The 24,235-nt window shown below is 36.6% G+C and overlaps 4 protein-coding genes and 1 non-coding gene across 17 annotated transcripts; 1 reads left to right on the forward strand and 4 right to left on the reverse strand.

The window, feature by feature from the left end:
• Positions 1-1,897: 1,897 nt before the first annotated feature.
• Positions 1,898-5,308, forward strand: LOC113698737 (uncharacterized). Of its 2 annotated transcripts, XM_072057404.1 has the most exons (7): positions 1,898-2,085; positions 3,203-3,292; positions 3,775-3,851; positions 3,941-4,117; positions 4,271-4,369; positions 4,502-4,747; positions 4,843-5,308. In XM_072057404.1, the coding sequence occupies exons 3-7, from the start codon at positions 3,789-3,791 to the stop codon at positions 5,140-5,142; spliced, it is 885 nt and encodes a 294-aa protein (XP_071913505.1). In that variant the 5' UTR covers positions 1,898-2,085; positions 3,203-3,292; positions 3,775-3,788; the 3' UTR covers positions 5,143-5,308. The 2 variants fall into 2 exon arrangements, with proteins under 2 accessions (XP_071913505.1, XP_027074460.1); XM_027218659.2 differs by lacking the exon at positions 3,203-3,292.
• Positions 5,309-6,106: 798 nt separating this feature from the next.
• LOC140010426 (protein AE7-like 1) lies at positions 6,107-8,581 on the reverse strand. Of its 2 annotated transcripts, none has more exons than XM_072057405.1 (5): positions 8,446-8,581; positions 8,014-8,117; positions 7,066-7,165; positions 6,815-6,860; positions 6,107-6,382 (listed from the first exon to the last, which is right to left on the reverse strand). In XM_072057405.1, exons 1-5 carry the CDS (start codon positions 8,560-8,562, stop codon positions 6,282-6,284), a joined length of 468 nt encoding a protein of 155 aa, XP_071913506.1. In that variant the 5' UTR covers positions 8,563-8,581; the 3' UTR covers positions 6,107-6,281. The 2 variants fall into 2 exon arrangements, with proteins under 2 accessions (XP_071913506.1, XP_071913507.1); XM_072057406.1 differs by having other exon boundaries at positions 8,014-8,114; positions 8,443-8,568.
• A 919-nt stretch (positions 8,582-9,500) lies between these two features.
• Positions 9,501-11,298, reverse strand: LOC140010741 (large ribosomal subunit protein uL6m-like). The gene is made up of 2 exons (XM_072058115.1): positions 11,109-11,298; positions 9,501-9,975 (listed from the first exon to the last, which is right to left on the reverse strand). Exon 2 carries the CDS (start codon positions 9,964-9,966, stop codon positions 9,655-9,657), a length of 312 nt encoding a protein of 103 aa, XP_071914216.1. The 5' UTR covers positions 9,967-9,975; positions 11,109-11,298; the 3' UTR covers positions 9,501-9,654.
• A 1,228-nt stretch (positions 11,299-12,526) lies between these two features.
• LOC113700135 (uncharacterized) lies at positions 12,527-17,096 on the reverse strand. Of its 11 annotated transcripts, none has more exons than XM_027220634.2 (9): positions 16,551-17,078; positions 16,282-16,365; positions 15,935-16,009; positions 15,254-15,337; positions 14,441-14,510; positions 14,269-14,360; positions 13,412-13,453; positions 13,260-13,340; positions 12,527-12,902 (listed from the first exon to the last, which is right to left on the reverse strand). In XM_027220634.2, the coding sequence occupies exons 1-9, from the start codon at positions 16,641-16,643 to the stop codon at positions 12,852-12,854; spliced, it is 672 nt and encodes a 223-aa protein (XP_027076435.1). In that variant the 5' UTR covers positions 16,644-17,078; the 3' UTR covers positions 12,527-12,851. The 11 variants fall into 11 exon arrangements, with proteins under 11 accessions (XP_027076435.1, XP_027076431.1, XP_027076432.1 ...); XM_027220630.2 differs by having other exon boundaries at positions 12,527-12,906; positions 16,551-17,058; XM_027220631.2 differs by having other exon boundaries at positions 12,527-12,906; positions 16,282-16,362; positions 16,551-17,056.
• A 5,905-nt stretch (positions 17,097-23,001) lies between these two features.
• TRNAQ-CUG (transfer RNA glutamine (anticodon CUG)) lies at positions 23,002-23,073 on the reverse strand. Its single transcript has one exon. It is a non-coding gene; the product is annotated as a tRNA-Gln (tRNA).
• Between the last annotated feature and the right edge of the window lie 1,162 nt (positions 23,074-24,235).

Raw genomic sequence — 24,235 nt, forward strand, 5'->3', positions numbered from 1 at the left:
GTGGAATTAGGAAAAAGATTAATCACCCTTTGTCTTCAGGAAGAGTACGATCATATTTTTGTTGGGTCAATATTACGTGATGTATTGGTTCGGAAATAGGAAGAATGATAATCACCCTTTGTCTTGAAAAAGAGTACAATCTTTTTTTTTTTTTTTTTTAAGTTGAGTAAATTACTGATAACCCTCCAATCATATTGTCACACAACCACCTAATGTTTTAAAATATCCATAAATCTCCTAATGATTTTATGTAAAGTAAAAAGTGGACAGAAAGTACATCCGACTATAATAAATTGATTAGATGAACTCTAAGTACTATGTATATGAAATTATAATATTCATTTTATTCACTTAACCCCTCCCTATGGTTTTGCATATACTTAAATAGTCCTTTTATGATTCATGCAAAGTGGTTAGACCCCTTAAGTAAGTATAATATTAATATTTCAATCAATAACATTATGCGATTTGCTTTCTGAGGATGCCTACCTCTGGCAACCCCACGCTGCCGAAGTGACCCATCGCGACCATCACTCAAACGCGGTCATGGCCTAAACATGACCCCTGAGTTCGGGCGGATCTATGGCCTCTGACATAGATGACCTCTGCACCTCACCCTTTCCACTTCGGCTGCACGCTGTTGGTGTCAAGCCTACTTGACACAGTACGGAGCTCATGCTTTATCTGAAAAGCACCTGATGCTCTTAATGGCTACTGCGTTAGAGCCCCCGTCATCAAGCCCCGACTACTACATTCTCAATCAGACCTCCTGTCAGGGGATAGAGCCGTAATGGCCAGAACGTGGGTCCCGCCAACATAAGCCCACCGCCCTGTCCTCCATTCACTCCTATTAAGTAAGCACACTACTGCCTTTTACTGTTCATTACGTTTTTATTCCTCAAATATACTGACTTGATCGTCGGAGTGATCTCAGGAGAGAAGCCCCGCCACTCACTTCGGATAAGCAGATTCACTTTGGACCGGCAAAACTGTCACACCTCACTTGAGAGAAGACTGATTCAGGTCGATTCAGCTACCCATCAGAAATCACTTCTTCACTTTCCATTAAAATTTTCACTTTACACCTAACTACAAGAAAATTATGCAGATTTTTTAAAACGTTAAAGGGATTAGATGGAAAAAAGGGACACATGGTAGTTATTGATAATTTACCCTTTTTGGTTCTAGAGCATTTGCCAAAGGGCCATATAAAAAAAAGTATAGAACGATGTTGGATGATAAATTATTGAGAGTGAAATTACTATAATGAATTTATTGGTTATAACTAGTTATCTAAGATTCGAAGGGATAAAACAACCCTATCATTTCATACAATGTGGACGCAGCACATGTAATTGTTGGACATCATCTCTCAATTAAAAAAGACCCAATCGAGACTTTTTTCTTCATATATATATATATATATTGCATGTGTGTTTGGGGGGGGGGGGGAATTCAAACAACCAACCCCGTGTTGAACTTTTGTTTTTGGTCATTTTGCAACATGGAATAAATAATCCTCTAGTAAACACTACTGATGTATTCAGGAAAATAAGAAAAGGTTTTTTTTTTTTCTGTTAAAGGGCAAAAGTTGAGAGAAACACGCTTAATCCACCACATAATTGCAATTAGTAAATTATCTAATCGCTGCCGTCTCAGTCAAAACTGTCGTACTACTGGTTGATTCGGTAGTCGGAAAAGTTAGCCATCCAATTCCAATTTCTAAGACTGCAGCCAGCCACAACATGACTTGACTTGGACACTTGGTCGTTAGCAGAAGTCCAAGTCTGCCGGGGCACTTCTGTCATTTCATCATCACGAAAAATTATTTTATTATTGTTCCTCTCTTTGACTCGTCCCTCTATAAAATCTCCAAAATATCGTAGTAGTACTACAACTTCGACAAACTCAAAGCTCGTCCGGGCCAAAAAGCCAAAATAAAGCATCCGACCAGAAATTTCTCCATTTCTCTACCTCTCTAAATTTCGAGTGACCATTTCTTTATTTCTCTGGAATTCGAGAGAGCTTGAACGTTGAAGTTTGAAGTCACAGATTTTTCTTAGTTTCTTGTACGACGTTGCTCAGGTCAGTTACCTTGATTATAACCAACTGTTTCATTATGCTACAAATGTCTTTTAAGCTTTTGTTTTCCCTTTTCATACCATAACACTACTACGAGCTTTACGTAATCTTGATCCTTTTTACGCTTCCACGGATCAACCGATGAAGGATCATTTACATTTTTCACGAACTTGGATGAATATGAAATAACTCTTGAAAAAAAAAGAAAAGAAAAGGAAAGACAGACCAAGAAAAGATTACAGAAATCCTGATCGGATTAGTCAACAACAGTTTTTGTTCGATGATTTCCATACTAGTAGTGTTGTTTTCCATAGGTACTGTTTTCTGAAAAAAGGGCTCGGCATTTCCAGTTTTTGCTTTGATGATGGACATGACATGCGACTTTCAGACCACTTCTCCTCATGCTAGATCAAAAGCTCAGACCAAATCTTTTCCCTGGTTCTACTTGGTTTTGAGAGCTTTTTCCATCAGTATTGTAGATCACCGAGTATGCATTGTGCACATGGAAGTGTACTAGTATAAATTAGTTGATGAAGCGTAGCCGGCGTTCCCATTTATTGTGATTATTCAATAATGTGAAAACGATCTGAACTTTTGATCTAACTCTTCTTCTATGGCAACTCAAGAGTCAAGACCTCAACTACTCCCTGAGCCTCCTAATGCAATAAAAGTAGTGTATCTGAATGATTCGCTTGCTGATAAATAATTGTTCGTGTGATTTGCGATCTCCATTTGCTTGTGGTTTATCTGTTGTTCACTGAATCAGCAGGAGTTAGTAAAGGAAATGGTGGGATCTGTCTTGCAAATGTAAGAAAGTCAAAAAACCTCTCTTCTTATAAAAATTGAAACATTTCATCTTCAGTAACGCCGCACATTGTTGGCAGAGTCAAACTAGCAACGTTCCCAATCGTTTGACATGACAGTAGCCAAGCTTTGTTGATGGCTTCAGGAATTACGTTGGTCTCGCTACATTAGTTGTCAAAATAACGTGTTTGACTCTGGCATTTAGTCTCTCTTTATGACTATCCTTTTTTCTTCATGGAGCTAGAAATTAATAACAGGGCAGGACTACTAAAACTAAATAAAGATCTGAATTCACATTGGGTCTTTTGTTCCGCAGGCATCTGTTAAGTGCGACATCCAATTTTGAAGGATAACGGAGGCGTTACACAGATTACTGCTGAATTTTCCGCATAAGATGCTTTTCTTTGTACTTCTATTCAATTTCTTGATCTTCATAATTAAGAAAAATAAATCTTGTTTATTATCTGCGTACAAATAGACGGAATTATGAATTTACAATTTAAATTTTGTTTATTATCTGTAAAAAGAAAAAAAAAAAAGAAGTATATACGCTTTGTTTCCATCTCCAATAGCATAAATAATATTTGACTTCTGACCTTGAAAAGAAACTACTGCTATGAAAAGCTATCGTGTTTGTTATGTCTACTTTTCACATATTCTAGCTTGCACGATGAAGATTCGAGCTTCAACTCAATTGGCCATGGAAATAAAAGCGCTTTCTTATGCATGCAATCTTCTTTATGTCCGCCTTAAGATGTATATACTGCCTCTGGTTCTAATGCTTTGACTAGTTTTCATGAGTTTTGTTAACAAAAAAACGTCTTATTTGCAAAGATTTGGTCATATTCAAAGGTTATTGAAATGTAAATACCTCCTTATTGTTTGCAGGTTAAGCATTAACCATGTTCTGGAAAAAGCAGTCTAGCAGCAATCGTGAGGAGAATTCAGCGGAGAAAGATGCTAAGGTAACCAAGAGAAGATGGAGCCTCAGATTAAGAAAATTTGGCAATCGTCTTTTTGTGCGTCATTTAATTAGCTGATTCTTTGTGAGCAGGTCAGAGAACTGAGGACTGCCATTGGACCTCAAACTGGACGCAGCTTAAAGTACTGTTCAGATGCTTGTCTAAGGAGATACCTGGAAGCCCGAAATTGGAATGTTAACAAGGCTCAGAAAATGTTGAAGGAGTCACTAAAGTGGAGAGCAACTTATAAGCCAGAAGAAATCCGTTGGGTAATATATCGTACCATGGAGAACTTCGTATAAATGCTAATGCATAAAACTAACTATGCACTCCCTTGCTCTTCTTCTTTTCTTATTTTACCTCTTAAAGAGTATCTCCATGGTTCTTTGACTGACCATGGCAATCATTTTCACCGTCTACAGCATGAAGTAGCACATGAAGGTGAGACTGGCAAAGTCTCCAGAGCAAATTTTCATGATCGACTGGGGAGAACTGTCCTCATAATGAGGCCCGGAATGCAGGTATACTTCCCAGTTTTTTGCCTTTCCTGTTAAAAACTTCCTTGGTATCTATTTCAAATTAGTTTGCTATTTCTACTGATGCTGTAATTTTTTTTTTTTTTTTTTTAACATGAAAGTTATCTATTGTTGCAGAACTCGGCGTCTCCTGAGGGAAATATCCGTCATCTAGTTTATCTGATAGAAAATGCCGTGCTGGACTTGCCAGAAGGCCAAGACCAGATGTCATGGCTCATAGACTTCAACGGTTGGTCTTTGAACACTAACATTGCCATCTCAACAGCCCGAGATATCATTTATGTTCTACAGAACCATTACCCAGAGAGACTTGGTTTAATAATTCTGTATAGCCCACCTAGAATTTTCGAGGCATTTTGGAAGGTATGAGCGCTACTTCCATTCCCTCCAACCCTACCTACAAAAAGAACTTTGAAGTTCTTAGCGTATTGAAGAACTGCTTTCCTCTTCCTTTTCAGGTCGTCAGATACTTCGTGGATCCAAAAACTTTTCAGAAGATACATTTTGTGTATCCAAACAACAAAAGTAGCATGGAGCTGATGAAGACCTTTTTTGACGCTGAAAACCTCCCCAGTGAGTTCGGAGGAAAGGCTACCCTGAAGTATGATCATGAAGAATTTTCAAGATTGATGGTCGAGGAAGATGTAAGAACTGCTAAATACTGGGGATTTGACATTACACCACTGAATGGCATAAATGGCAACTCTGAAGCTGTTGTGATTCCTGAACCGGGGAGTCTTGCGTCAGCTGCAAGCTGAGTAAAAATGTCTTGATTGATGATATCAAGAAACAAATAAATGTATCATGCAAGCGAATTACGTTTTCCTGCCCTTGCTTGGCAGTTAAAACCCTTTTGCCATATTAACCTGCAATGACGAGTTAAATGATTCAATAACTGAGTACCATCCCGAGGTAGTTTATCCACCTTCAGTATCTGTTTTAACTCGCACTAGCTGAATGAAAAACGTGAATATGGTGGAAACCAATCTTGCATCTGATCGTTAAATTCTTAGACCTGCCACATATTTTTATATACCAGACTCTGATTTCAATCCTTGTGGATGAGTAAAAAGTTGCTATCACCTTTTACTGGTAACAATGATCGAAAATCATTTTTTATTTCTTGAAAGCTGGCCCAAGGCGACGAGTTAACAACTTCGAGGATTAACAGTCAAGAACTTGCAAGTCAGAAGGATCAACTCTAGATGCCCCGCACGAATCAGGTTAGTTAAGGTTCCTAAAGAAGCTCAGGTGCGCATGCGTTTGCAAGCTTTCAGATTGCCTCAAGTCACAACCCTTGCTATCATTGCTTGGAAAAGGTCTATGGCTATAATCCTCAAGCGACAAATGCTGACATTTATCACTCGTTACTGCTTAATGATATGCCCTGAGGCTGTTGGAAAGTTCAGTAGTCAGCTAATCGCCTGTCGAGAGATCGTTTTAAGGCAACCGCAATGACCAACATGGCGTTTACCATCTTATTCTTAGTGTGTTTGGATGGTAGGAGAGACCAACCACCTTGAATAGGTTTCTCAATAAAGGTTTTCATTGATTAAGTAATGATCATAAACTAGAAGCCTGCAGAACCATCTGCCTAGAATCTGATAATAGTCAGAATCTGACTAAAAGAGAAACTTCTACTCCTGTCCAGGAGCATATCAACTTCCTATATCTTGCCCACAGAAGAGTGCCACATTTCATTCTTTTCTTGCTGACCTCAGCTAACAAGGGATAATTACTTCAGACTTTATTTATCAGTTAGATTTAGAACAATACTTTACATACACTCGCAAAAGGAAAGGATGTAACATTCTTCATTTGAGAGATCAAGTTATGATACAAAGGAAGCCTCATCCTGATTGCACAAGAAGTAAACTCCTCCTGTAAGGTTAACCAATCAAAGTTCACTGGAGTAAAGGCACTCGGTTACTAGTTGGCGAAGGTTTGGGTTCTCCAGGGCTGCAGCAACTCTTTCTTTATCATTTAATTGCTTATTAACTGCAGGAAAAGACAAACAACAAAGATTTCCTTTAACTTGGGCTAATATAGCAGTTGAATAGATTGTGAAGAAAAATTGAAATGGGGATCCAGTAAAGAAACCAAATTAATGAAAATTGAGAGAGAGAGAGAGAGAGACCAGCAGCTTGAAGGTTCAATAGAACAAACAAAAGCACTTTCAAAAAGCAACCTTTTCCCCTACTAGTTGTAGTATGGATAACATCTAATCCTTGATTAAATTCAAAAAACAGGAACTAACTTAGGCAAAAGACCCAGAGCTAATGAGTTCCAAATACACAAGCTTACCAAACCCAGGTAACGTTTAACACACACCTCTTTTGAATATTTCAAATCATTGGTCAATATTGGGATATGAAAAAGAACAAGCATTCTCAATGATGGAAATGAATATTTGCGGTTTTCTTAGTTAACCTGCTTCTTCATCAGCATGAGATCCAGGAGCCACTTTTATATCGACCTGCAAAACTTTAAGTTAGATTCATGAATCTCAAAGACGTACTAAACAGTTAGTTAGTTAGTTGCAATGATAAATTATCCAAATGTATCTCAACATATAATTACAAGGAAAATATGCAAGTAAAAACTGCATTGAAAGAAGCCAGAAACTTTGTCCAGAAACAAAATCGAAAAGTGCCGATGAGTATAGAGGTGGAGAAGTCAACCTTAAAATGTGCAGGGAAACAATCCTTCAGTTTCTCTCTCAGGCACAGACCAATTACAGTTGCCATGCTGCAGTGCTGAATGGTAGGCGTGAAGGTTATCCTACAAATGAACGAAAGAAGTCAGCACTAATAGAGAAAATCCCTAAACAACATGTTCTTCCGGGCTTTTTGTTTGTGGGATGAGGCACGACAGGAATTTAAAAGAGAGCAAGATACTAATACTAAAATGGTCGCTTTTCCCACATCAATGGGGGGTATAATCGGGACAGATGTATTTGACAGGAAGAAAGATTAGTAAAGTCAGGTACTCAAATAATATGTGGTAGTGATTCTTGTTCTCTTTCGAGTGGTTATTATTCTGATAAATTGGCATTAACTGGTTGATCATTCTTGCTCCATCACAACGAAGCACTGAACCTTGTCAGTAGGAACATATCAGCTATCCAGGAAACTCAAACACAGGATGACTAACTAAATACTAGCAATGACAACAATTTTTAAGATGCTTAACGCAGGACTCCTCATCCTGGCATGTATCATGCCTCGATTGAGTCCTTGACCACTACAATAACCACTGAGTGAGATGAGATGTACTAGAGACAGTGACTACAATAACCACATCCCCCAAACTCTCCCACCCACTTCTCCAATAAGGAAAATAACTAAAATCCCGCACATCAATCTTATGAAAGCAGCAAGCTCTGGAAATGAATTGAGGAACAATGCTGGTAATAAAGCTATAAGACTTGTTTGGAGAATGAATAGAGTTGAGCTTCACATTCCCCCTGAACTTTTGATGAAAGTTACAAGCTTTATTAACTCTGTACTATCTGAAATTAATAATACTTCTTTTTTCTCATTCATTGAATGGAAGCCACAATACAAATATAACAATAATAAATGAAAACAGGTGAAATGGAGGAAAAGAGGGGGGGAGGGGGCGCTCACAAAATCCGGCCAAGCTTCTCATCAACAGTGATGGACTCCTCAGACAGAACGCTGAGCTGCTCTAGTGAATACGGATGCTCCGGATCCCTTATATCTCTCACGTAATGTAATCCAAACTTGCCAAGTCAAAGATCACAGCAACAACTCTGATTTTAACACCCAACATAATAATGAAACAAAGGGCTTTTGAGATGGCAGTAGTAATATTATTTTGGTGCTAAGCAAGTTGAAGAACTAGGACTAATTATAATTAATCACATCTCCTCTGCAGCTTAGCACTTAGCAGTGAAACTCAAAGACAAAAAAACTTTCTTTTTAACTGATATGATTCAAAACAAGAGTAAGAACAATTGAAGAGAAAAGCAACCCAAGACGATTTTTTTTTTTTTTTTTGTGATTGGGGGGGGGGGGGGGGTAAGGGGGATTAAGGATATCGTAAATCTCGAGAGGATCCACGGCGTCGTCGGCGTGAGGATCGTCGAGGGGGCGGGCCACTCTTTTTTTCTTGGCGTGCACCACCGGATTTGCATTTATCAGCCCCAATGTCATCTTTCTTCTTTCTCTCTTTCTTCCTCTTTCTCTCTCCGGAGAAAAACACACTTTTTTTTTTTTTGACACCAGGAAAACACACTATCAACCCTCTTGTCTGTTTTCTGTTGAAGAATAATACTTCACCACTACTGATTAATCAATTCTCTTCCTTAATTCCTTTATTATTACTGGTTTTTTTTTTTTGGGACAAATTGATTCAGTTCTTGTTCATTAACTTTCAAAGGCCAGTCACAGCTCATAAGGGTGTTAATTTAATTAGCAGTTTAGCAGTGAGCAAGTAGGACTGGCAACAGGGGTTTATGCTTGTCTTTTTTTTTTTTTTTTTTTGAGACAACAATAATTATATAACCTAATCCATTTTACACTAAGAAGGAGGGAGCGAACCTAAGGAGGTCCAGAAATAACTCGAAGAGGACTGAACCACCATCGAACCAAACACGTGTACAACACATCCGCCTGAATTTTTTTTAAGCAAACCACTTAAATGTAATATTTTTTATGGAAGCCAAGGTTTGAACCCTTGCTTCCCACCCCCACCGAGCTAGGTTGGTTTATGCTTGTCGTGTATATATATATATATATATATATATATATATATGATTCTAGAGGAAAGGAAACATCTAAGGCTAACAAAAAGTTTTCGTCAAGGGATGAACCTGCAATAAAACGGAATGGAAGTTTTTTTCCCTCTTCTTATATTTTGTACTAGTAGACTGAGTATCTTGTGATGATGGGGGTCAAAAACACGAAAAAGAAGCAATTGCCAATCACATTTTGTATCTGCTCCGAATCCAACAACTAAAAAAGGGTAAATTGGGAATTATACACGCATCGAAAGCTTCAGAGCCGCAGCGGTCTCAAGGAGGCACGTATCTGCATCTCAATAACCAAAACATTACAAAGATGGCGAGCATCACTATTGCTCATTCACGACATCATCTCAAATGGCTTACTTCATATTCAAAACAGAGGAGGAATGGACTAACAGAACAGCAGGTATCAAACTGAATCTCTATGGTTTTAATCTAGTCAAGCGTGCTACTTTATGAAGAGCAAAACATTCCATGTCCTATTCAATCACCTATCCAACTATTTTTTGGACGTCTTTCCTTGCTTCTTCTTTATCACTTCATCCAGGTACATGATACCTTTGCCTTTGTAAACTTCTGGCGGCTTACAGCTACGGACAGCAGCAGCAAATTGATGAACCCTTTGCTTGTCGATCCCCGTGCAGCATACTACATTGTTTTTGAAGCAAAATACCCGAACTGCTGGAGGCACAGTCAGTTCTACCTCATGGCTGTAACCCAGTTTTAGATACAAGAGGCGACCTTCCGATTCAGCTCTGGCTTTGAAACCAACTCCCACAATCTTGAGAAAGCGAAAGAACTTGGCTTCCATTTGCAACAACTGACCGGACCACAAAACAAGAGTAGCCAAAGGTCAAGAGGGCAAATCATATCTGTGCTACACTGTTTGACTTGATAACCAACAGAAGAGAAGCACATGCATATGCGAGTTTTCTTTCTTCTTCAGCAAAATGTTTTCTGAAGAACTCTTTTAAGTTTTGGAACATGGTGTTGTAGCCATATTTTGACCTCACAATCATGTTCAAAACATTTAAGATGAAATAGATATGCCTTTGAGCTCATTTTTGTGTAGCTTTTTTAGCAAAAAGAAAAAAGCTTCAATGTTGCAAACACACATCCAGAGCATTAGAGTAAAGAAAGCCACAAGGAAAAGGATGACAAAAAGGCTAAAAGATTCAGCCTCAGCAACAACAGATAAGCATCAAGAGAGCAAAAACCAGAAGCAGTCACGAAGTGACAACAATTCATGGGCATTAACATCTGCTTTTAACTTAATTTTGTGATAAACTTAAAATCTCAAATCCAGCAAAATTCGTCATATGATGGGAACAACAAGAAATGCACGACAAAAAACCAAATAACGATGCACCAAAAGGGTGGGTAGATCAATTCAAACCAAGTCAGGCAGCTAGTTTGCACTAACAAGAGTACAGGCAGGAAAAAGTTAGGGTACAAATGAGAATAAACCCAATTATCTTAATTATACAACCCCTAACAAGACAACAAAGAAAGCAAATAGGCAAATCACAATGCTCTACTATATTTTGAGAAGCTAATAGGGATTCATAAAAAAAAAAAAAAAAAAACCCCAATGCAGTTGATCAAAGTAGCTGCAAAACCAGGATAAAACCCCAATGCAGTTCTTTTACTTGCCAACTTAATGAATAAACACTTTTCACTAGCTACTACTGAGCTCTCGAATAGATAACTATACATTCCTCTTTGGCATATCGTCAAACATCTACTACGCACAAATGATAAATGCAGCCGAATGCCCCGACAAGCCCATTTTAACTGAAAACCATACTAAAGATTAGCTATGTTTTACCAAGATTAATCAAAAGACAAAGACGATCATCCAAGCACATCCCAATAACATTGGCAAGTGAAATCTATTGGATAAAATTAATGGAATAAATATACGCCAAAAACAGTAAGAAACTAATCCCGTACCAATCTCTAGGTCTATCTTGTCTCCTCTAAAAGAACAGCAAGCGGGTGGCAGCGAAGCCAAAGGGCGACTGATGCTTCCTCGAGCAAAAAGAAGGTATCGCGGCAGGGGGAGCCGATGGGTTGGAGCGGAGCGGGCTTGTGGGCTTGAGCTGTTTTGGGAAGGCTGCCAGGACTGGAAAGTTTTTTGGGCGGGTTTTGATAATTGGGTGGGTTTTGTTTTAAACTTTTTTTTTTCCTGAAGGATGGATGTGGTGGACTAACTGCTCTCTCTCTCTCTCTGTTTTTTTTTTTGGTTAATGAATTTGTTATAAGGGACCTTTCTGTAGAGTAGAGAAATATTTTAGTGCATTAACTGACTGAAAAGCATACTTTAATTAGATACTCCCTCCGTTCCTTATTAGATGGCCTGAATAACTAATTCTCTTATATTAAGAAAGTTGGTTATTTTCTAAAAGTCAACAAAAGTTTAACTTTACTTCTCAAAATTACCCTTTATCTCTCTTCATCTCTTCAACTACTTTTATTGTTAATGCTACAAATACTGCATTTAATTATTTAGAGTTCCAATTCAAGAAAGTTGAAAGGGTAAGCAAGGGTAAATTTGGAAAAAAGTTCATAAATGCTTTCTTGATATCATAAAATGACAGATAAAAAGAAACAATGGATTAGGACATCTAATTAGGACATCTAATAAGGAACGGAGGGAGTATCTTGCACAATCATTGGAATCTCTAGTTCAAGGTTTTGTTATGGTGTAATAACTTCCATTGAAAAATTCATCCTTGTTAAAAGAATAAACGCTACTTTACTGGTCCATAATCAATGCATTGAAAAAATAATCCAAAAAACATAAATTTGATGCTCAACAATTTCTGATGATAGGGGGAAAAAAAGAAATTATTTGACCACATCCAATTGCATCTAAAGTGGTTTCTTTGGAACTATTAGAATTAGAACAAGGAGTGACATTCATTTAATTGACAAAAAAAAAGTATTTGAATAGCTTTACGCGTTACTTCTTAAAAATTCATCAAAAAGATCAGTTATACGGGTGAAAAGTGATTGCATTATATATATATGTGTGTGTGTGTGTGTGTGTGTTTGGATTGCTGAATTATTTCATATAATATTTCACTTGTATCAATTATCATAAACACATTTTTCAATCGCCTTTTTTATTTCACATGCATCACTTCACAAAAAGTGCTACAGTAATTATTCCAAGTAATATTTCGAATAATACTCTATCCAAACACACAGTTGCTTTTGAAATCCTTCTACTGTAACTTTTCTGGTTGAATTGTTATGATTCTAGGCAATGAATTGTGGCAAGAAATTTTATGACCCTACCGCGTGTATTTTGGGCAGGTCTCTCCTCTTATGAGGTAAAATAAGCAGAAGTGAAAACGACAATGACATTTGGAAGGAAGTCACTTGCATTAATTAGTAGTTCTTCATCTTATAGAACTCAGCTATAAAGGTGATAGCAGATGGTAACAATCTAGCAATCAAGATAATGGTTTTCTTAGAACATTCATTTTGAATCAAGATACAAAATGGAAAAACTCTGTCGAGCCTAAATATATCTGGAAAGACAAGCAGGACTATGAGGATACGGCCTTTTAGAAGCACCTAATGGTCAGCTCTCGTGGTGGCGTGAGTGTGACTGCATCAGTACATTCCAATAGAAGCTGCAGATTCAGTAAGAGTTGGAAAACTAGAGCAGCTACAGGGCTTCCTGAATCAACTTTTCTGTGAGAGCTTTTGAAAGCCCCATGACATGATCAGCAGTGCCTATCTGACAAAAATGGGATCTATGTTAACAAGAGACTTTAACATCATGCTCAATATTCACCCAATCAAGTCATCGAGGAGATTAACTCAGCCAAAAAAAAAAAAAAAAAATTCAGCTACGAGGCTGACTTTATCATTTTGTCTGAAAAACTATTATGCTCTTAATACATCTACTCATAACTGCGAAGGTTGATTGTTTAATAATTCCGGGGGGCCAAGATTTGTTTGGTTACTGGAACGTTTCAAGGAGTGTCAACCCTTTAGGTCAGGGAAAATGCTGTTTGAAATAACAAATGTGCCCAAAAAAAATGATATTCAAATTCACGAAACGAAGATGAATATGAGACAGATACTAACCACTGTGTCAACAAAGGGCAGTGTCAATGGGTGTTCAAGCATCAAGGCTCCAGAAACATTGAGTATTATCCCCTCCTCAATCTGAGGAAGATTTGTAAAACTTAAAAGGACAATTAGGGGTAATTAGCATTCAGGTAAAGATCATTTCTTACCAGGTTATCTATAACGTCATCTGGTATCTCGTGGAAATAAACCTGAAAAAAAAACATTGACAAGAATTAAGTACTGTTCTTCCAAGCATCTTAGTAATTCTGGGGTCACATCCTCAACTAAACCTCATCAAAGATTAGCATCATGACATCCAATGAACAACATGCGTTAATGTATGCTTGCAAATTTCAAGTCCATTTAGCCATTCAAGTCACTTTCAGGTTTTTACTCATAATATGGAATATATTGACTTCAAGTACTTCTGAGGTCTAGCTTCAAGGAATGGTCGAAGTTGATCCCCATCATGATGCTATTTTCACCACTGAACAGAAATCAGAATGCTTTTAGATGTAAAACTTGGTACTCTTCACTGCACACCAAAATGAATGGAATGAAAGGGGACTTGCAGTTACAAGATTAATGTGGAACATGAACCTCTCAAATCACCTAAGCAGAAATAAACAGATTCCAGTCCACCTCTCCTATCCTCATAAAAGCCCCAAGGAGAAAAAGAATCGGGAAAACCTTCTAACAAATAACTCAAATTGCTGCCAAGATGAGGTAGTGTCATGTTTTTTTGCAGTCAAATAAATGAACATGTTCCTATGAGTGGAGAAAACTCATAATTGACCATCCATCACATAAACAGTACGAAGGTCAATATATGCCTTAGTTTTATGATTCAACACTGATCACTAAGGTATCCAAAAGCGTTTATAGAAGCCGACTTTTGTGTAAGAATTGGACGTAGTCATTCATGCACATGCCAAAACTGGGGAGTTGTATGCATGTGTCCCAATCCTTTCAAATTGTTATCTCTTATCTATTTGGGAATCCAGTTGAGAGGAGATGGCAGTACCTCTGCTCTATCCCATCCTCCCTTTCTGTTACCTGATGTTAGGTTGGATACAACAACGGAACCCAAAACTGAAGTATGACCTCTGGAATAGTCTGCAAGAAATAGCAGTAGTAGGCATGTCTAGATGTGCCAGAAACTAAACATAACTGACAAGAAACTGTATTAAGCAGACCTCGGAGATATTTGCGAGCCTCTTCCTTGCTAGAAGGTTTTTCTCTGACAGTCCCTTCAAACACCGCTACCTCAATACCAATTAGATCTGGGTAAGACAAAAGCTCTAATAATCTAGCTTCAAAGCAAAGAAACAACTAGAGCCTAGCAATTTTATACTATTGCTCTTGATGTCAAGTTAACTTTAATACATAAGAAAACAGGGAGAACATGGCCTGTGACACATAATTTAAGAAATATAAGGTGAGTGCCATACATCTAAAATTCCAGGAAAAGGCATAGTGGCATGGAGTAACATGAAAGAGATATACAAAGATAAGCTATTTTCATACATAGCAAACATGATTTTGTCATTTCAATGCCAGCTCTCATAGCTTCAATCCATGATGCTTGATTTTCATTTTAGCTTGTAAGACTAGCTGAAAGAGAACTTTTTTGTTGCAAACAACGACAACTGAGACAATCTTACTGCATTTTTAGTTGCTGCACTTGTACTGGTAGACAATATCCTGTTCTGTGGTTTTGTTACAAAAAAGTCTATGGCTAACTTTCATGATACTTGATTTTGTGCATCCTAAAACAATTTTTGGAAAGCATAAAATTCCGTGCTACTAGAAGACTTGTACAAAGAATGAATTTGCTAACACTCATTCCGGATATTTTCAATCTTTTCTGATATCTCAGTACTTTAGGACTGGTACACAGTTCTATTTTTGCTCGGACCAAATCACAAAACATTACCTCACAGTCATCTGGAAAACAAAAGAAGCAGGAAATGAATAGTTTTTAGTAGTATCTGAATAAAGAAACATACTGTGTCTGCAGTTATTAACAGCACAGGCTGTTCATTTTCCCCCAGATAACTGGTATTCTTCAGCCTCGATATTATAGCATCCGCCTACAGAAGAAATGGACAGAAATTCAGATCTCAAACCAGAAGCTTTAAGATTGTAGCCAGCAACGAGCTCAGACATTAAGTAGGAGAACCTTGTTCATAGAAACTGATCCATTTCAGAGATGTGAGCAAGGGAAAAAGAAACTAATACATAACCTTCACACAGTTTCCACCAGAAGGAGAGTTGAATAAGCAATTCTCAGACGTAAAAACTACTAGATCATTAGGGACCACTATTCCACAATTAGAATCAGATGGAGTCCAAAGGGATTGAAAAGAAAAACAACATACACCCTTGTCATGAAAAGCTGGACGAATCTTGGAAAAATTACTTGAAAGACCTCTGCATTTTCCTTTAGCATTAAGACTTTCCAATTCCCTCTGTAAAAGAATGCAAACCTCACATCTCAACTAGCTATGGTTCTTCGGAGTATTGGGTTGTATCATAAAACAACACAAAGCAAGCAAAATTGAAATCCACAGAGTGTGAGAGGGAAATAACGCTGAGAACAAGCATTTAGCTGGAACATTACTCATAGAAAATTGGCCGATGTAAAAAAATTAATGGGTGGTCTAACGAAGCACTGTATGCATCCATACCTTCGCCTCAGCTAGAGCCATCACCAGGTCCTCTGGCTTTTCTTTCCTTACGCTTTTCTCATCTATATCTGCAGTCTAAAGTCTAAACCTCTCAAAACCATCAATGAGTTTACTGCTTCCATCGGAATGATAAAGAGTAACAAATTTTTATTGACTAAACTGTGTATGTGCCGGTGCAAAATTAACATGTGTAATTTAGCACCATTATAAGCCGATAAAGCTTAAATCATCGTAGCAGGATCTAGACCTTTTTCATGTTTTCAAGAGAATATAATACGAGTAGAAGTCTGTCCAACATAACAACCTCCCTCAAAATAATCATCATATGGTTAAAATAGTACTAGTACCAAATGTACCATGACTGTAAATTCGAAACCCATCTCAGATAGAATTTGTCGACGAGCCACCGAAGACGAACCCAGGATTATCTTCTTGCATCGTTTGGAAGTAAGTAGTACGAGGTTACATACGTTAGTGTACGATTATGCATGTAGTAAACAAAAATAGCAAAAGATTTTTGGCCCAAAAAAAAAAAAAAAAAAAGCGTGTAATCTGAGACTAACTCCGACCGTATTTCGAACTTTCGACTGGCACAATAAGATTAAGATTAGCTAACCTTAAATGACGCATTCCTTGGGGCCATCTCTCTCCACGGGCACTTGTGAGAGATAAGCTCTGTGTGAGCCGAAAGGCCGCCAACTTGTTCCATTTTCCCTTTGTACACCACACGGTCCTTTTTTTTTTTTTTTTTTTTTAAATGTTCTCTGTTGGGCTTTTCCTCCTCCTGCTTGTGGTTGGGGCTCGACCAATCCAACGGTCCGACTAGGGATTTAAAGGGGCAAAGTCTGATTAATCCTAAATGAATCGGTTTTTTCTCAAATATATGGCTGTTTAAGTCGGAAATTTTTAGTTAGACAGCCAACAAAGTAGGGGCGTTCATACTTGAAAAGCCGAAAAATAAAGAAGGGATTTGGTAATACCCAAATATATCTAATTATAATATTTGGTAAAATAGTTTGGAATAGAAAAAAAGAACAGAAATTGTTCTTGAATTTAGGACCTAATCTCAAAAGGAGCCAACATAGTAAAAGGGACGGCCGGCCGGCCGAAATCCAACCCTACAAATAAAAAAATTACCATTCCAAAAGCTAAAATCTATTTTCGAGGGTGCACAAGGGGGTAATTTCACAAATCTGGAGGAGGGTACTAGCAAAAATTTTCATGACTTGGTCGTGTGCTTTTCCCCAGACCCGATTACCCGTTACCCGCCCTACCCCTCGCCCACGGCACAAGCCACTAACTTCCTTTCCAAGATTTTATCTTAATTTCGACACCTTTCTTATAAAACAAGTCAGCCAAAACTGTATATTAACACAAGTATACCTGAGCACAGTATCCATCCGACCCCTGCTACTGCATCTTCCTCGCCTCTTCAAGAATCTCTGCTCAAGTCTGCATCTCTTCCTCCATAGCAATCTTCTTGTCTCATCAGGTAATAATATTCACTAAGCCTTGCCGTCTCCATGCATATTATTTTTATGATTTTCAGCCTAGTACTAAATTCTATATCGATCTAGTACCGTTCTATAGGAGTACTTGTTAGATAACAAAGTAGATTGACCAACGTCTTCGGAGATTTCTTGGAAAAAAATACAATTTTTAGTTGGAGCTTTTAAGCCTTCAAAATTGTTCATGCATTCATCGTGTTCTATTTGTAATTCGTAATTCTGCAGATCAGTAAGGCCTGATTAATTTAATAAGGATAATGGACGCTGCAAAAGGCCAAACCGAAGTTGCTGCTGCAGCAACTGGTCCTGCCGTGACTACGTGCCCGAGGATGAAGTGTGAAAACGGTGGTAGCTTTGTGACCAATGTTAAGGATTACTTCAACGAGTTTGTCAGTACCCCCATGGAAAACCACAAAGTTTGTTTCAAGATGACTATTCAGAAGGTATCTTAATTCCGTTTTCTTACAGAAAATCCTTGCTTGTTTGAGAGATCTTCTTGAATTCGTCAAAAGCATGTTGATTCTGATAATTTGTTTTATCACAGATGGTTGATAAATTTGGAGGCATGACTTCGATCCAAAAGGATGTTGCAAATTCTGCCACTCCTCAGCAGGGTTCAAAGGATGGGGCTTGAAGCCCAGAAAGTTCAGACGTTAACAATTTTTTGTTAGTAGTGCTAGCTAGTTTTGAGCCCATAATTTTCTGATTCATGTTACTGATTGGAAACCTTATAGTTTACATATTATCCGGAACTTTTTGGTGGATCATCCAATTTGAATGTTTTGAGTATGTTGGTCATCTATGATGTGATGTGACTGGATCATCAATTCCTTTTTAGCTATTATCACTTCCAATTGATTTACAACTACTTGAAATTTGAAAAGTGAGATTTGTTTGGTCTAGAGTTGAAATTTTCACACAGCTGAATTATGGATTCCGGTTCCTCAGTGGAACTCCAATTCTTGTTAGAGATGGATTATCACGTGCTTTCCCATTGATGATGTTCATACACATCCTAGTCTTGATGATTCACACATCCACCGGGCTCCAAACAAAGTGATAAAACATTGGTGGTAGAAGTAATATCGATCAAGAGAGACCATCAAAACATTCTCTTTTTGCTTGAATGCTGATTTCACGGCTTATGATTCTTACTCGTCAAACAAATCATTGCTGCTTTATTTGATGATTGCTTATGAATTTATAATCTTTACCTAGAGAAAAGTGTTTATCATCAAGAACACCTGCATTCCCCAGCTATCACGATTAGATGCATTCTTCCGACTGCCTGAAAATTGATCTGGGAAAACTAGTTCAGAGATTTGTGAACTTAATCTCGGGCTGTTGTAGTTCATTATCATCACTTACATTATAGCAGTTGAGGCAAAGCATTTTTAGTAATTAATACCAGTTAGCACTATCATATGTAATCTGCATGGCTTAATCTTTTCTCTTCCACCACAAGATGCAGTGTTCATATCTTGTGCCCAAATAGGAAGATTTGGAAAATATTCAGATTAACGCACAGAACGCAGGAAAGCAAAATTCTGAGAGATGGAGGGATACATGAGAAAAGCTACTTCTGAACCGTCCATATATAATGTCTGCATCTCTGAAATGGCTACTTGCTAGATAAGAATATTTACCATGCCTGTAAACGCTTCATGACGCATTTCTGGAGGGACTGCTCTTGTATGGAGGAAGGGGAAATTTATCCGCTTCAATGAGTGCAACATCATTCACAAGAAGCTGGTACTGCATCTTTACCTCCTCCACAGTTTTCCCACCTACGGCCTTTGCTACATTGTGCCAACGATCCGGAGTATCCTTGTCATATATTGCGAGAGCTGTTTCAAACACCTTATTTTGCTCTTTGGTCCAAGTGGAGTTGGAGTTAAAGCTGCAAGATGGACTGCTAGATGCCATTCTTGCATAGAAAACACCGAAAAACTAGTCAAACTTGAGAAGTTTGAGAGTGATGATTAGGATTTGAGGTCGTTGGTTATGATTTATAGTTGAGCAGAAAAGAACACGAGGTAGCAGACACCGGTAAATGATGCATGATGCGAAACTCAGGGCCTTGTGAGAAGGAGAGATTATTAAAGATGGACGGTAACTAATTGACAATTTGCGATTCAAGATTTGCAGAGCAACTCATTATTTAATGCTAATAAACATTAAACAAGGCTTAACCTGAAGCTGGAACGTTAATGGAATTGGGAAGAGAACATAAATATGTTGACCAAAAAACGTGCACCAATAGTTACATTTTCTGTGCCTCATCTGTCTGTACTCTGTCGCTTCGGTGTTCTGTTCTCCACCGTAGAACGTTAAGAAGTCTCGGAAAAAATGAGCACGCTTTGCAATGGCCATTGTTTTTAGATCAACTTGCCATTTTAAATTGCATTAATTCCTCGAATGCTAAGGTTTTGTTTGGATTGTATTTTTCTAGATTTTTTTGTAAAAAATTACTGTAATGATTTGATATATATTGTAAAAAAATGATAGGAAAATATGTCTACAAAAAACGTAAAATTTTTTCTTTAAAAAACTGCTGTCCAAACAGGGGCCTAAAAGTTCCTGCAAGCAAACGGTTTCGACTTTCAAGTTTCAACTTGAGATTCCTAGATTATAGGTCTGAAGAAACAGTAGTAATATTCCATTCACTGGTGATTTATTTATTACCCGTACAACAGGTAAAAGGTTCGGAAAATTTATGACCTAACCCAAAAAAACAAAAAACAAAAAACAAAAAGAAAGAAAGAAAACCATGCCTCAATTTGTCAAAGATTCCAACGCTATGACAGAAATTACAGACTAACTATCTGGCATGCTGCCGCGTTTTTTACCATGCCCTCTGTGCAGGGACGAAATTAAGGAGTGCGGGCTTGAGCAGCCGTCCTCAAACTTCTTAAAAAATCTATAAAGGCCCCTGAAATTTTTTTAAACTTGTATATGAAGTCCTAATTTTTAAATCACCAACATGTTTATCATTATCACATTTAGATATCAACTAGAGAGTCTATTTAAATGTCACTGGTTAAAATCAACTCTTAGTTTTCTTATATTAGCAAAAGATTTTCTTGGTGCCGATTTTAGGATTCAAATCTTGTGCCTAATAGTTAGGGGTGGGAAGGATGTAAGGAAGGATAGGAGGATTAAAAAAAGTATTAGCATAAGATACAAACTTATTATAAAACTAATCTTAGTATATAATTAGTATTTGTGTTTGGTATATACTACTCATAAATACTAACTATACAGTCTACTTTAAGTTTTCTTTGTAAAAAATATCCTATATATAGCAATTTAAGTCTTAGTTTCCTTATATTAGCATACATTTCAGTTTTCACTTTAACATTTTTATAGCATTACTAGTCAGTATTACTTCTAAGAGTTTTTCTAGATGGTGCCAAGTAAGTATTAGTTAACAACTTAAATTATACTTAACTTACCATATGATTATACACAATCACAATTATATTTACCCCTTGCATTTAGATGCTTACAAATTAATATATATTTTTTTTAAATTCACATTTGAGATCCCTCCTAACGAGTCTTTCATTAAGCACTTGCTATCCAAATCATTCCTTCATTACATATGATTATTATAACTTTAAAATAATAACTTAAGAAACACTATATCAATATACAAAATAAAACAAAAAAAAGTATAGTTAATTAAATATTTTAATATTTATTCTTATTCTAAATTTATAATTTAAAAATTTATGATGAGCATCAGCTTATAATATGTTTATGTATTGCCCCCCCCCCTCCCCCAAAAAAAAAGCAAAATATTGGTTCGGTCATTGCCTCTGTGTTCTATCCATATTACTAATGGTGTTGAGTGCACAGGTACATTTATGTGCAAGAAAACAAAATTTGCATGTACTTATTTTATTAAAATTAATCTTGCAATATTAAAATAAGATCATAATCTTCCGATTATGTTTTTCAACCTGAAACTAATAGTTACTTATTTTAGCTAGCTTATAAAGAATGTTTGTAAACTCTATTGGTAACTAAACATAATCTTTTTTGTTTCGCAGTATCACAACCACCAGATGGTACTTTTTCCCTTCATATGTGGTACAGATTGTGCCTATGAGACTAGGATTGTAAAGTAGTAAAGGATACTAAAGGACAATGTTAAGGAAAACACAAACCAGATTGAAGCTGGATATTAACAAAATATTTGTATCAAGAAAGTGTCAAGGACCAAATCATTTAGTAGTGGCAATGTAGCAATGAATGAATGTGGAGCAAAAGAAACACCCAATCTCAGAGAACAAAGGCACCGACAAAAGCCCGAAATCTAAATAGAAAATGAACAAGGGGCGGAGCCAGAAAAAATTCTTAGTGGGGGCAAAAATAACATTAAAATTTTTTACTTACTCTTTTTCTAGTTTTTCAACCAAAAAAAAAAAAATCACCAACAAGTACAAATGATGCATATATTCCATGAAAAACATAAAAAGACAAATTCAAAATTATTAATGTAATAATAATTTTATTTCAAAAACAAACTAACTATTTACAATTGCTCACTACAAGTTTTTATATTTTGATAATTAATTTGGTTGTGGAGGAAAAATGGGGGACCAGTGGAGGGAAGGGGAAATTGGGAAGTGAGGACAAAGAAAGTGAATGATATGATTGGATGAATTGATCAAAAGAAAGAGTAGCTAGCTACTTGGTTGTGGAAGGTAATGACTTTCGATTGTGGAGGAAGGGAAATTGGGGAGTGGAGCTCAAAGAAAGTGAATGATATGATTGGTATTTGCAAGTTGAAATGAAATTTGTACCACACGTATCTTTTAGAATTATAGTTTATTAACTAACTTAAAAAATCACGTAATTCTTTCACATCCTGTTTAAAAAAACTCTAGGGACACACTTAAAATTATATTAAAATTGTACAAGTATTCTAGAAATTTAAGGGGGGCAGTAGAGGCCCGTGCCCCCAGTGCCCCAACCTTAAATCCGCCCCTGAAATGGACCATAGGCGAGTATGTTTGAATAGCAAATTATTTAAACAAATTTATCTATTTTGATCATAGAGTATCTTTTTCAAAAAATTGTCCCAAATAATTATATATCCAAACACAGTTGTTACCACTACTTTCTTAAATACACTCAAGGGAAATATCCTTGAGCTCCGAAAAAAAGTAAAAATCGAAATAGAAATTAGACCAAAGGTGAGCACGTTTGAATAGCAAATTATTTATACAAATTTATTTGTTTTGATCATACAGTATCTTTTTCAGAAAATTGTCCCCAAATTTATTTATCCAAACACATCTGTTACTACTACTTTCTGCCAAAGGGAAATATCCTCAAGCTTCGAAAAATGGTAAAAATTGAAATAGAAAATAGACCAAAGGCGAGTACGTTTGAATAACAAATTATTTATACAAATTTATCTGTTTTGATGATACACTATCTTTTTCAAAAAATTGTTCCAAAATTTTTTTATCCAAACACATACGTTACTACTGCTTTCTGAAATACGCCAAAGGGAACTATCCTCAGGCTCCAAAAAATGCTCAAAAAAGGTCCCACCGAGATTTGAACTCGGGTTACTGGATTCAGAGTCCAATGTCCTGACCACTAGACCATGGGACCACTTGATGGCGTAACTTGTGAGCTTCCCTTCCTATAAATTGACAACTCCAACAACTCACCAAAGAAATTACCGTTAACTTTTTTAGTGAAACTTGGAGACCAAGAAAAATATCCGGAGAATATAGGAAATTAATGACAGCTATTAGCAGTTATTGAAACTTATGCGAATAACCAATCACTTTCCTTCAAAATCATGCAAAATTTGCATGACACAAATTGCATGAAAATGCAAAAAAAAAAAAAAAAATCATAATTCTTGCCAGCAAAACATACGTAAAAGAAAAAAATAATTAACTTTCCTTTACTTATCCACATTTTTCCCTATAAAGTATAAACAAATACTACCTTAATGAGGTTGCACTTTTAGACTCATCTTGATTTGTTTCTAGTCGGAACAACGTTTTTAAATTTTTAAAAGTTGCCTCATTATTCTGATTCTTATCAACAAACTTCAACATTGTTTTGTGCAGCAAATTATTAGCGCATAAAGATTTTTTTTAAAAAAACAAAATTGGCATCCACTTTTTCTTTTGGAGTACAAGGAAAACAAAGTAGTATTTAAACTCCACTATTTTGACGGCGTGTATCACAATCAAATGAAAGATAGTTATTGACATTGAGCTTCCATATGCTCACTAAACGTGTGTTTGATAAAACTGAACTTGAAAACTAAAATCTAGAACCTGAAAATTAAAAATTAAAATTTGAATTCATTAATTTATTAAATTATTAAATATTAAATCAGATATGTTTGAGTGTATATTACATTCAGAGATAAGTAAATGTCTTATCACTTATTTTTTGAAATAAATTTTGTTTAAAAAGTTCAGTGCCATTTAATTAATTCAAATATTCAAGTTTTGATTATCAAACGCGTTTGAACATATTAAGATGTGAATCCATTAAATTTAAGTGCTGAATTGAATTATCAAACAGACTCTAACACTTCCGAATTTCATTTAAGTCCGACTCTAAGGCAAACCTAGCATGTTAGTTTAGAATTTTATCCAAGAAGATTAACCTTACCATTTACTTAACGTGTGCTTAAGCCCTTGTGTAAGTAAGCATTTCCTATGTTTTGCGTCCACTGCGATTAAGTTTATTTACACAAATACAACCAAGAATTTCAAAACCTAATTTATGACTGTTTGAGAACCCCCAA

The sequence above is a fragment of the Coffea arabica genome, chromosome 7c (genome assembly GCF_036785885.1).
Source record: "Coffea arabica cultivar ET-39 chromosome 7c, Coffea Arabica ET-39 HiFi, whole genome shotgun sequence".
In the NCBI taxonomy this organism is placed as follows: Eukaryota; Viridiplantae; Streptophyta; class Magnoliopsida; order Gentianales; family Rubiaceae; genus Coffea; species Coffea arabica.